The sequence below is a fragment of the Asterias rubens genome, chromosome 2, assembly GCF_902459465.1.
Source record: "Asterias rubens chromosome 2, eAstRub1.3, whole genome shotgun sequence".
NCBI classification, from domain to species: Eukaryota; Metazoa; Echinodermata; class Asteroidea; order Forcipulatida; family Asteriidae; genus Asterias; species Asterias rubens.
The window spans coordinates 3,974,700-3,988,019 of record NC_047063.1 but is presented as its reverse complement, the minus strand read 5'-3'; the positions used below and the strand labels follow the sequence as shown (position 1 = coordinate 3,988,019).

The 13,320-nt window shown below is 38.9% G+C and overlaps 1 protein-coding gene across 1 annotated transcript in view; it reads left to right on the top strand.

Annotated features, from left to right (window-relative positions):
* The window catches only part of LOC117302538 (Fanconi anemia group D2 protein-like), a 29,847-nt gene extending 20,276 nt beyond the window's left edge, over positions 1 to 9,571 (top strand). Inside the window, exons 29-39 of the mRNA XM_033786516.1 lie at positions 1,061 to 1,189; positions 1,600 to 1,718; positions 2,168 to 2,281; positions 2,758 to 2,885; positions 3,395 to 3,494; positions 4,313 to 4,438; positions 4,701 to 4,905; positions 5,432 to 5,581; positions 6,717 to 6,863; positions 7,488 to 7,595; positions 8,225 to 9,571. Of these exons, the coding sequence (XP_033642407.1) occupies positions 1,061 to 1,189; positions 1,600 to 1,718; positions 2,168 to 2,281; positions 2,758 to 2,885; positions 3,395 to 3,494; positions 4,313 to 4,438; positions 4,701 to 4,905; positions 5,432 to 5,581; positions 6,717 to 6,863; positions 7,488 to 7,595; positions 8,225 to 8,290 (1,392 nt within the window). The 3' untranslated portion in view covers positions 8,291 to 9,571. The remainder of the gene's footprint in view (positions 1 to 1,060; positions 1,190 to 1,599; positions 1,719 to 2,167; positions 2,282 to 2,757; positions 2,886 to 3,394; positions 3,495 to 4,312; positions 4,439 to 4,700; positions 4,906 to 5,431; positions 5,582 to 6,716; positions 6,864 to 7,487; positions 7,596 to 8,224) is intronic.
* Positions 9,572 to 13,320: the final 3,749 nt, after the last annotated feature.

The following is a 13,320-nucleotide window of genomic DNA, read 5'->3' as shown; positions in this document are numbered from 1 at the left end:
TAATTAATAATAATAGGTATCAAAAAGTTCAAAGTGCTGTAGAAAGTAAGACGAGAAAGAAATTATAAAGACAGGGGTTACGGGAACAAAAATTGTTAAAGACGTTTCCTGAAAATGACGGTAGTAGAAGCATTTCTGATGTTGTTGGGGATAGAGTCCCACACTTTGGGACCTTCAAATTAAAACAAATTTACGAGGTGCCCTGTTAGGAAGCAATGCATCATGTATGCTAAGTAATTTTTAGACTTGATGAGGGCCTGATTTCATGGAGCTGGTTAGGGAGAAAATGGGGCTGTACAAGATGAAAGTAGTTTGTTGAAGTATGTATGAGAACATTGGGGGTACCTTATGCCCCAAATCATGCATGGTAAAACAGCAAGTAAAAGTAGACTGGTCCCAACCCAGGTCAAAATTCCAGTTGACCCCAGTTAGCTGGGGTCAACTGGTTCAACTGGATAGTGACCAAACTCGTCCATTTTCCATATTAACCAACTGGTTTGGATTAGGTTTAACTGTGTTCAACTAGGTTTAAATTTTAAACCAGTTGGTTTCTGTCCATTTTCCATATTAAACCAACTGGTTTTAACTGTGTTTAACTAGTTTATCAACTGGTTTTCAACTAGTTCCAGTTAAACCTAGTTTAACTAGGTTCAACTGGAATTTTGACATACGGGATATAGGTTAACAGTATACCGATTCCAATCAGAACTAAGAGCCTACGAGATGACCTCTACAAGAAGCAAATGCCAGCACACTTTCCAGGATTAATCAGCACTATCACTAGGCTTGACACTCACAAAACCACAAATCACGGGAGTGGTGACGTTCAAAGCAAAATGTTTAACAAAATGTAGGGAATTGAAAATATTGTTGCAGGATTAAGATTAAGACGGTTCCACCAACAAAAATGTCAATGGTAAAAAGTTGTTGTCTATCATCTTCTGCAATTAAAGAGTTTATTACAGATCTTCAGGCTTCTGAGTAACTTCTCCTCAGTCATTTTGTAGTCAAAAGAGAATACTCCTAACAGATCTGATTTTTTATTTGCACTCTCCATCAGACTAAAGGAAACAAGAATGCAGGGTTCACTCATCTGAACCGCTTCTCCCCTCGTCAGATTGCCAAGAGAGCCGTCAAGCTCCTCCCACATCTCTGTCAACATCTGGAATCCACAAGCGCCTTCTTCCAGGCAAGTTATAACACTAAGAATAATAATCAAACATGAGATGAGAAAAAAATCAAATGGTCCTCATTGGGATTTGAACCCAAGACCCAATCCACAAGCGCCTTCTTCAAGGCAAGTTATATTTAAGAATATTTATTTGTCCATAAGGAAGACACTTTAACCATGATTGCTTCGTCCTTCAGATGGGATGTAAAGTTGTCCCATGTGTTGGTTGAATTGGCAGCATATTGCGCCACATCACCTTGTAAACCATTACAAGGTGCTATGTAAAAGGAGTACGTTTCATTCTTCAGCCATACCCTCGCACCGTGCAGATAGATACTGGATGTCCGAGTGTCTTAAAGCTTCACAAAATGATGGATATTAGCGCAATATAAACTGTTGTTGTTACTGTCCTTGTCCGAATTAAACAGACTTTGATGGATGATAATGATGGACTGATAGACGGCCCAGGATCCCATTCTCCTGAATACAATGAGATGGTATCGTGTCTAAACCTCCTTCTGAAATCTCTACTTTCACTCTTCTCATGGTAGGTATTCACTTTAATAGGTGCTCGGTTTCAAGACTTTTAAGAAGGGATTGATTGCTTTTTGTGACGATTTGAGAGGATACATTTCTCCTGCCAGTTGATTCACTTCATCTTGTGAACTTGTTTTCATGCGTTTTTAAATATTAATGATGTGTAGTTTCAGATTTGTTTATGTTCCTTAAATTAGTTTCTTGCTTGACAGCGCAATTTGGCCTTGCCATAGACAGGATGGGCACTACAAGAATGTTTTGTTATTATTTGGCTATACATCAAAAATAAAAGCTATGACAAAAAAGGCTTGAAATTTACACCGGACCACAGGCCAAAGGCCAGTAATTTTAGCAATGGGCCTGTATTACATGTAGTTGTATCTTGATGTTTGTGATATAAAGGTATTAAACCTAACTAAACTTTACTATAATCCTTCATTTTTACTTTGTTTCTTAAAGGAACGGATTCCAATCCAGTGAAAGTAAAGCTGTTTTTGAGGATGCACTGACGGTTCTCACAGCCCGCACCAAAAGCAGTAAACGATCACAACTCACTTCCAAACAGCTGCACAAGTAAGTTTATATGTGGTGGGGTAAGTTAAACACAGAGTAAATCACTCCGGTGGGATTCGAACCCACGACCTTGTCATTGCTAGAGCAGATATTGGTGTATCCCAATTGAAATCACACTTAACTAGGAAATATCATGCCTGTACAAAATCTCTTTAAGGACAACTCCCAACCCTGCACTGTAGCATGCTGACCTTAAGATTAATCTTAAGTTAGGGTTAGGGTTAGGGTTATTTTTTGCTTAAGGAACTCTATGAAATTGGCCCCTGGGCGGAAGAAATAGAAAGTTGGCTGGGACTATTACTGTAGCTTATAGGATCGTTATTAACTGTACTATCGCGGAGTGAGTTCTTAAATTGGTCTCAACATTTCGACTAGCTTGCTCTAGTCATCATCATGATGTAGATAAAGGATATGTACGCTACATATATCAGAGAGACAGATTTAATTTTAAGGATACATTTTTGTATGAATCCCAGAAATGCATTCACCTATCTGGAGAAGTTTATGGAGACATTGCCTGATCTACCCAGTGCTGTTTTGCTCCTCCGTCTCCTTGTATCGCTGGATGAGCTCACAGATGCACCAGATAATCGCAAGAAGTTAGGTAAGCAATAATTCCCAACAACCCCTGTATCTTTGTTAATTCTTCCCACTCTGGTTTTGCCAGAATTTGTTTGGTTGACTACTAAAATTAATATTCAATCTTTCATTTGCCCCCATAGACCCTATGCTCATAGTGCAAGTTCTCTGAACAAGTAAATCCATTCCTCAGTCACGCCAGGCCTTAAAAATTGTCTGCACCCAGCCAAGGAAGTTTTTTAAATGGGTTCTTTTCAAATATGTAGTATTTTACAAGTTGATCCCACACAATTATTTCAAAATAGGTAAGCAACATTAACTGCTATTTAAGGGTTCGGGTACCTTTTTGAACAACACAAAACACAAATGCCCACATGTTTACATTAAACTTTGACAGTTTAAAGATAATGATAGTAGAAAGCTTCACTTGGAATATTTCTTGCTGAGGTGCTATAGTTTCTGAGAAATGGGTAAAACGATCTCACAAAAGTAGTTTTTGTATCAGTCAGTTGAAAATTGATGTTTAATTTGCAGCCAGCTTGTCCGAGGGACTGTTGAAAAGAGAATGGCTTGGGTCGGACGGTCAGAGGGAGAAAGGAGCTAAGCACAATGAAGTCTTACAGAGACTGATCAAGTAAGTCAGTTGAGTTTATGAGACTGTGTCAGTCACAAATATTGAAACATTTTTGAAGCAGAGTGGATAAGAACACCGGGAAACCCTGGGGTATTCTTCAAATGTTTAACAAGCACCCTGTGGAATAGGGACCTACGTGTACTAGTCACGTCTCAAATAGTCGCGACTTTGACACTATTAGCGACATACTTTTAATTTCCAACTTGACATTGCGGCATAATGTTTGCCGCTGGGGCAATATAGTAAAATTCACACTGAAAGGATTGTGTCACTGAAGTCTGATTGTCTTTCATAAGTAAATTATGTTGTTGTTGTTGTGAACAACACACAAATGGTTCACTGGACTAAGCAATTAATAGGTACGACGTTGACACTACGCACAAGTCGCCAGCCTTAGTGTCCACTGCCTTTAAAGCCATTGGACCCTTTCGGCAAATAGTATTTTCCAAGGCCCACACTTCGTGTATTACAACTTCTATATAAAATAACAAACCTGTGGAAATTTAGGCTCAATCGGTCCTCGGAGTCGGGAGAAAATAACGGGAAACCCACCCTTGTTTCCCCACGTTTCGCCGTGTCATGACATGTGTTTAAAATAAATCTGTAATTCTCGCTATCGAGAATTGATATTGTTTTACTGTTTTCTCAAAAAGTAAAGCATTTCATGGACTTATATTTCAAGAGAAGTCTTTCACCACTACCTTCTGTAAACCCTGCAAGTTATTTGTGAATTTTTGTTTTTTGTTCTGTACCGAAAGGGTCCACTGCCTTTAAGCCTGCCATTGTTTACTGTCTCTGTCTGTGTTTGTATGTTGCAGAATCTACTTGAGCCATACCCCTGATACGCTGAAAAGCATACAGGACCTGTGCACTATTGGGATACAAGAACTGATGAGCACTGAAGATAAGAAGGGATGCTCTACGACTTATCCCACTCTCCACAGGTACAACAACCGTTTTACCAATTTTAAAACTCTTTAAGGCCTGTGAAATGTCCGTTTTAAAGCCGATATCCATTGTTGTTTTTCCCCTTATATAAACTCAACATCAATAATGTACAACTACAATTATGTGAGATAAAGTAGACCTATCAAACATTAATCATGTTTGATGGACACCCAGTTTCCATTTACCAGCTTATTCATATACAATTATGGTTTAAATCCCAGACTAAAGTTAATATATCGCATTTGCATTCCATGACAGGGCATCTTTTGGTAGCTTCTATCGCGTCATGTTTGAGCATGTCATCATCTGCATCAAGAACATGTGCGTTGGGAAGGCGTCTGTCGGGCCACGCATGACTGAACAACGGCTGATCCGCTGGACCATGGCGGTCCGAGTTTTCCAAATTCTGATCACCATGCTGAAAGAATTTGATGCCAGGAACAACTTGTCATCTGCTCTGAAGGTAAAAGCAGTTATATTTGTAACACTCCTTTCGTATTGGTCTTGGAAGAAAATTCTGTTATGTGCTGAATGAGTTATTTGTAGGAATATCGATATGAAGAAACATGCCACAGACAGGCCAACAGGGGCTAAATTTTCATTAATATTTTTGTTTTTGTAAATTTCAAAGCCAAAATATTTGTCAACTCCACAAAATGGCAGAGTTTATATTGTTCCATTTGGTTGTATTTTCAGAGGCAAACTTGTATTTCTTAATGACTATTCACTATAGTTAATACAACACACTGTATATGTTTTTGCATAAACAACTTTTAAAAAGGATAAGAAACAATTCCAAACCACACTTTTTCTCGCAACAAGTTTTGAGAGATTTGAGGGCAATGATGACACCTTCAACTGAACTTTGTGAAAAAAATCTTTGTTCTGGTACTTCACTAAACACACAAAATTCAGATCGATTTAATATCAAACAAGATGGACATTTTTGACAGCTTTCTTTTGATGTTTTGTTTTTCTTGACCCACCAGTACGCAAGACAGTTTATTGAGCTGTTTTTGAGACACGGGATGCCTCTGTTGGATAAGCTCTTCCCAAACCACAGGGATGATGTGATGGCTCTGTTTAAAACCCTGCAGCAAAGTACACGGAACCTGCATCACATATGCGGTCACTCAAAGGTTTGCTTTGCTTGTTTTAATGAAATTCTTGTTTGGGGGTTTTCAGCATAGATCCAGATTAGAGGGTTCATGTCTTGCATGTTGAAGTTGTGTATATGTATTCATTGGTTTTCTTTGTATTAATAATCGTTTTTTATATATGGCTTTATACACCATGTTTCAAAGCGCTTCCAACATTATTACACCTGATCAATGGGCCTTTTTGTTCCTTAAACCATCTCAGCTCCCTGGGGAGTATACAGCCTGTGCTGCCAAATGTATGTAGCGCACTAAGCATAATCAATCACAAGAACCAACCACTAGTTTGAGAGGGCCAAAATACAGGATCGAGTGTCTTTCTCATGGACACAAGTGTCACAACCGGGATTCGAACCCACACTCGGAAACAGCAGAGCTTAAGGTCGGTGCTCTTAACCGCTCGGCCACGACATAGACATGCACCTACTGTACTATACACCTCTTTTCCCCATGTTAAGAGGGACATGTATTGGGAAAACATGGCTCGAAATAAACCTTTTTTGCCAGTGGTTATTGTGTAACTCCTGAATCCAGACCTTTGTCCTGTTGTACAACTGGGCATACAAGAAATTTCACAGGCTGACACCAATAATAACAAACCGTATTTACAGAGGGCCTTTTCCAAAGGATACAAAGCGCTAGGGAGAATGCGACCAAAAACCAAAATACATAAAGCAACAGAAAGCAAAAACACATTAGATGGAATGAACAAACAGGTGTGTTTTTAAGAACCCTTTAGACTGTTCTACAGAAGGAGCGTTCCAGATATTAGTGCCATTACCAATAACTTTTATTGTATTTATATTTGGATCAATGGGAGGTCAAACATCAAATCCTGGTGCTTATTAAAAACAAAAAAACTGTGTTGAATTTTCTTCAGTGGCAATGACATTTACCCCCATAAACACTCCAACAAAATACCGCAGGTGGGTAGAGAAAATAGTACAGAACACTGACTTATTGTCTTTCCTTTGTCGAGTCAGGGTTTTATTGTGGCAACTTAAAGGAAAACATTACTCAAGAAACTCTAAAAGTCCCGGAAAAATAATACCGGAAAAATATATCAGAATCTCGACTTTATGAATGCGGTTAATAAGTTGGAATTTTAATTGCTCAGGTTGCAAAGGACGTATCCTTGACCAATCATGTACCAGCCATGAAGCGTATTCTGGAGCAGTTTGTGTACAGAGTGAAGGCATTGTTGACAATGCATAATTGCCATGAAGCATTCTGGTTGGGCAACCTAAAGAACAGAGACCTACAGGTAAGAATCGTTTTTATAAAGACTAAATATGTCCAAACATTATAATAGTTGAGCAGCAGAATCGAAATTTTGATTGAATTAAGGACCCCTCAAACACACTTCCTACATTTAGTACTGGAAAGGTTCATATCTCTGATTTGAGGTTGGTCATGATGTGAAGCTGCCAAATTAGGAGAAATGTGTTTTTAGTAACATTTTGGTCAAAAAGGTGATTTTGTATGAATATGTTTGTTCTATGGAACACACCTCATCCATGAAAGTAAGTTTTGAGAGCCAATATTGTTTAGATAAAGTGCTTTCTGACATCACTTCAAAACCAGGGCCTTATTTCGTAGCGGCGTTTCAGCCTCCAACAAGTACCTAAACATAACTGTTTTTTATCAAATGGACACATAAAGGATGTGTTGCTACATGTGTGTATACACATTAAAACCGGGTACCTATTACAAAAGGGACAACAGGGTCCTCGGTTCGGTAAAGGTCATCAGTTTGAAAACGTGTACAAAACCAATGAGAGCTGTTGCATAAAAGTTACAATGGGAGATTGGCGCGTTTACCCTCTTGCGTGATCAGGGCTGTGCACATACACATTGTAGTAAACTTTGTTTATTTGTCCTCATACAGGGGGAGGAGATCTTAACACAACAGACTAATGACTCAGACAGCGAGGCGGGGGATGATGAAGATGAAGAATCAGTACTTTCTGATGACAGTAACAGCGATGGCAAAGCGGTATGATAATATTAGTAATAATAATAATAATAGACCGTTTTTATATTGCGCTTTTCACGCCCGAGGGGCGTCTCAAAGCACTTCCGACATTATTACCCCTGGTCACTGTGCCTTAAATCATTCCTTGGGAGTATACAGCCATGGGCAATATATGCTCTACTCGGCTAAATCAATCACAAGAACCATCTCTGCCCTCACAGGTACCCATTTACGCCTGAGTGGAGAGAAGCAGTTATAGTTAAGTGTCTTGCTCAGGGACACAAGTGTCACGACCGGGATTCGAACCCACACTCTGCTGAACAGAAGCACCAGAGCTCGAGTTCGGTGCTCTTATACACTCGGCCACGACACCTCATGGTAGAGGTTTCTTTCATCACTGAACCAAATGCATGCACTATTTACTTTAGTGATAATTAATCTAACAGACACCTAATTGTTTACTCGTTTTGACACAGGTCGCACTAGCACCCTCAAGAGTCCTCTTTCCTATTCTGAAAACTGTGTGGCAGTGCGATATTTTTTCTTCTCATTTTACAATTATTTTACTGAAGGGATATAAACCGGTCTCTAGTGACCGTCTAGTGCATGGAAGTGTTAAAATTATTTTGTTGTCTGTTCCTGTTTTACAGTCAACAATAGCCTATGATGAGGAGAAGGGGGACAGTGATGAAGAATCGTACAGCAAAAGCTTCTAACCATATACAGTCGCATGGAGAGCTTCTGGTATCACCAAACACTATGGAAATTACATGTTATTTCAGATGATCAAAGTAAGACGTTTAATGTGTTTGAAAGTGTTTTCTGTTGGCTTTGTCGTTTGGGAAGGTAGCCAATTGCTGGTGGCCTTGGGGAAAACAGTCAATGGCTTTTGGGTTTGCCTTTAGGGTAGACGGCCAAAAGACTGCTGGATACAGAAGAAAATAGCTGAAGACTGTTGGCTTTGCTTATTGGGGAAACAGCCACAGGTTTTTGGTGTTGCCTTTTCAGGCTTTAATGCACACAGCTTTAATATTAACCTAAATGCACACATCTATGTACAGTTCATGTAGGGGCAATAATGACCTCAAAGGTTGACCAACTTTAACAAAAAGGTCATATTAAAGGTCATGTCATAAATTAACATTCCCCACTGTGTTCCATGTTTACTTAATACTTTCTACATTTGTAAAACATAAGAGAAAAGAAAAAAATGTATGTATGTATCATGTAATAATTTGACATTTGTATTACTGGTGGAAACACCAAATACTCAACAATGTTACAAAAGCCCGAAGGATGATTAATCCTAAAAAAAAAAAATATACTTTAAGGTTTTTTGTGTGTAATAAGAGGATTTGTGTAAAACAATTGTAAAATCAGAAATTTACCAAAGAGATGTACACGTAGGCCTATCAACTGGTTTACTGCAGTCAGAGTAGAAACATAACTGTATACTACATGTATACACAAGAAAAATCTATGCATTGAGCAGCAACATTGAGAAACATTCAAGATTTTTTAGTCCTTCCCATAAAAAAATATGCTCATTTCGTTCTTAGAGTTAACAGTAGTGCACTAGCCAGATGCACAAATGCGCCGCGCCCCCAATCAGCCCCATACAGAAGTATGCGATTTTTCCTCTTTTTGTCAACCAGTAGCACTATTGTGCACGCTTTACGTGCAACTTATGCCTGCCACACGGAGGTTCTATTGGTATAAAACAACAAATGGTACTAGTAGCACTTAAAGACTAAACTAAAAGCTTTAGCTGCTTTCATAACAACACCTTTTCTGTGTTGTTATATTTGACTTAATCGTATTTCAATATTTTCCAATAATTTTTCTTATTTCAGGGTTAAAAAGAAAGATTTGAGTAAACAGAACGGAGGATCAAATGCATGGTTATTAATAATGGTACTAAACATCTCTTCTTTTCTTAGCGGATTTCTTTGCAAACAGTTATTAAATTTTTCAAATCCTTTATAAAAAAAAACAAAAAAAAAAAAAAAACGATAACTTTTTCTATTTGACTTAATACACCAAAGACCATTTGAATCGGAAACATTTTGCACTTGTACCCCTTTACCGTGATAGTAATATGCAAAGGTTAGATTCATATGAGTGTTTGTTTATGAACAAAACCACAAGGCAAAATCTGGACTATTCCATTCCTCAAGGTGATGATGAGTGGAATGGGAAAGCCAACAGGGATGATAATAACGGCTTCTTAGTTCTTATAGAGCGCTCGGATCCGTCACTCAGTGTCACACAAGGCGCTTCAATATTCAGTATTTTCATGCAAGGTGTGTTAGACTACACTTGAATTATGAGACCTACTCCTTTTACACTCCTTCTGTTTTCGATAGGTGCACTAGGGTCTTTTTATGTGCATTACGCATGTACACCACACATGGGACCAATGCATGTACTACTCGTCCTGCTTATGGACATAATAATGAGACACAACTACGACTTGAACCCACACTCTGAACACAGAAACATCAGAGTTTGAATCTTGTGCTTTTAACCGCTTGGCCATGATGAGCCTCTGAAAACAAACAGGTTGAGAAGATTAGTTTGGAAGCAACACCATGAAGCATCCAATAGTTATCCACATTGAACTCCAAATTCTAACGGAATAAAAATCCAACGCCATAAAAAAACGGATTGTGTAAACCTCAATTTTATTAGGACATCATTACAGGGTGTGGTTACATTATGATGCACAAGGTGGTTCAATGTATTCTTAAAGGCACTGGACACTTTTGGTAATTACTCAAAATAATTGTCGGCACGAAAACGTACTTGGTAGCAAGCAATGGAGGCTCCCTCTGAACTAACATAGTTTTTGAGAAAGGTAAATTCTCACTAATCAAGTTCAAATTTTCACAGGTTTGTGATTTTATGCATTACTGGGATACGCAAAGAAATAATACTGGTGTTTGAGAATAACCAAAGGTGTCCAGTGCCTTTAATAGGAAATTTATACTGCAATCAATTTGATGTTATTTTGAAGTTTGTATCAAGTATCAATGCCAATAAATAATCAACATGTTTCTACTATCAAATGTATTCATAATAAACATAGAGATTACTGAAGACCCTGCGTTGTTTTTTTCTGCTTGCTTTAGTTTCCAATAGAATAATTTCTTAAGTAACTACTGGAATGAAACTAGGCACGTTGCGGTACCTGCTGCTAAAATATGGGATTCAAACTGCCTCTAGCTACCGTCGGGCAATCTCGGTGGTTTAGTTGGTAAGACATAGCTCTAGAATTGCAAAGGTCATGGGTTCGGATCCCACACGAGTAACATGCCTGTGATTTTGTTTTGACAGAACTCGGGGGAAAGTACTGAGTATACAGTGCTAACACACATCGGTGTGTGGGTAAACACCAAAAAAGAACATTCTTTATCGCCCATGCAAACTTAACATCTAGAAAATAGGCCTTACAGAGTCTAAATGCAACCAATCTTCTTGCTAGATCTAGGAAATATGCGACACTTCCTGCCAAAACTGGGATAATTTGCTCATCAGATAGATGAAATTAAGAGCTTTCGAATAGCACTCATGGCCGAGACGCTCACTCTGCAAGCACAGAGGACTCGACAAGGTAGGATCAGAACACTCACTGGCATGACTGGCAAACGATTTCATTTAAGTTATTCTAGCTGTGAAGCCAAGGACTCTCAGAAAGTAAACTTAATCAGTGTACTAGCCAAGAACCCAATGAAGAGAAGACGAGGAAGGGAGTTTCAGTTATAGAGGTGGGAGGAAAACCCAACAGAATTATGCCAGGGAAAAACTTGCGCAGTCGGGAAAAAAATTGCGCGGTCAATTAGAGACAATGGTTTCCCATTGTTCTGCATTGGTAAAGTACAATATTTGATCATAAATAAGGCATCATTTTAAACACTTTATACATGTTAAATTACACTGTTAAATTAAGTATTATTTTCTCAATAAATAAACTCTGTTCTCAAATCTGTATTATAATTCTATATACTATTTTAAATATACAGTACATACACATTATCAAGGCACGTAAATATAGTAAAACTTCTAGAAACACACAGTTACTGCATTGCATTTGTTCAAGTTCAGCCTGAGAGTAGCAGGGCCAAATTTCATGGCTCTGCTTACCACCGAAGTCTGCACTTACGATCCCCATTCTTTGCTTACATGGCAAGCACAGAATTTGTGCATTAGCTCTGTAACCGAAGAACAATAGTAATATTAATAAACGTATTTATAACGCGCCTTTCCCAAAGGGTACAAAGCGCCAATTATTTTTACTGCAAGGTGAGTGGGACAAAGATTTTGAAATTATGAGACCTAATCCTTAGCACACCATGAAATGGTTCACAAGATACATGGTGCATACAGCAGCCACAGCCAGGAACACTGCAGCGATCTCTTCTCTTTTACTTTTTGACAAGTACATGCACTGGGTTCTTTTACATGCATTTCACAACACATGGACCAACGGTTTTACGTCCCATCCGAAGGACGAAGTATTGCCAAGTGTCACGACCGGGGATTCAAACCCACACTCTGCTGATCCGAAACACCAGAGTTTGAATTTGGTGCTCTTAACCGCTCGGCCACGACCCTTCCACAGAATGCCTAGTAACTTGGAGTAGGCCTACACACGCGCACATGCAAAGATTTTCTACTAACCTGTGAAATAAGCTTGCCATAAGCGTTGATTCTTTGCTTGAGGTAAGCAGAGCGATGAAACTTGGCCCTGGACTTGAGTCCCAATAAGCAATAGTCCCCTCAGTGTCCAATCCTTAACACTCAAACCCAACAAGAACTATTCAGAATCTCTTTACATAAACACCATTCAATGATAACTACATGTACCAGGAAGTCAGGAGACAGAGCTTTTTTCATTGCAGGCCCTAGGATGAGGAATTCCATTCCACAGTCCATCAAGAATTCTAACTCAATGGCCAAGCTCAAAGGGTTTTTACAGACATGCTTGTTCAATCTGTGGGTGCGTTTGATTAGCTTCCCTGTGTCGACCATCTGGTGCTCACTTGGGTGAGCCCCTGACAAGAGCTAATCGAACTATCACTCATCGCTCTCGCACCTGGGACCAGCCCCAAAGTGACCCACTCAACTAGCATTGCACTTGGGGCAGCCCCTGGAATGACGTCAAAGCTATGCGAACATCGACCCAGGGAAGCTAATCGAACGCACCCTGTATTTCAATGCCCAACTTGGCCTGCATGTTGTTGTGATAGAGAGCCTGGCTATTGCTGGACCCTCTTCTCTGGTCCCAGTGCTGCTGTCTGGGCCTTGCACTGGGTTTTCTGCTCAGTTTCCTGATATTATTGCCATTGTCATATTTTCTTTGATCACTTGTTTACACTAGGAAATGGCACTATATAGATGCTATTTTTATATTATATTTAATATTATAACCAAGGCACTTTAATATTATTGGTAAATTAATCATATTATTTCAGGTTCGGACTTTAGCTGATTTGATCCAAAAATTTAGATTAAAATGTTCAGTAGCTACTTTTATAAATTCAAGAAAGTTGTTTGCTTGCTTTGAGGTATTGCACGAAAAAATCTGCCAATAATAAGTTAATTAAAAACTAAAAATTACTTTAGTAATACATGTATATCTCTAGTCGCATCAGCTTATTTACAAGGGATTGTCTATAAATATACGATTCATTTTCTTCCACAAGAGAAGAACGAGGACTGGCTAGCAGTGGTGTCTGAATTGCTG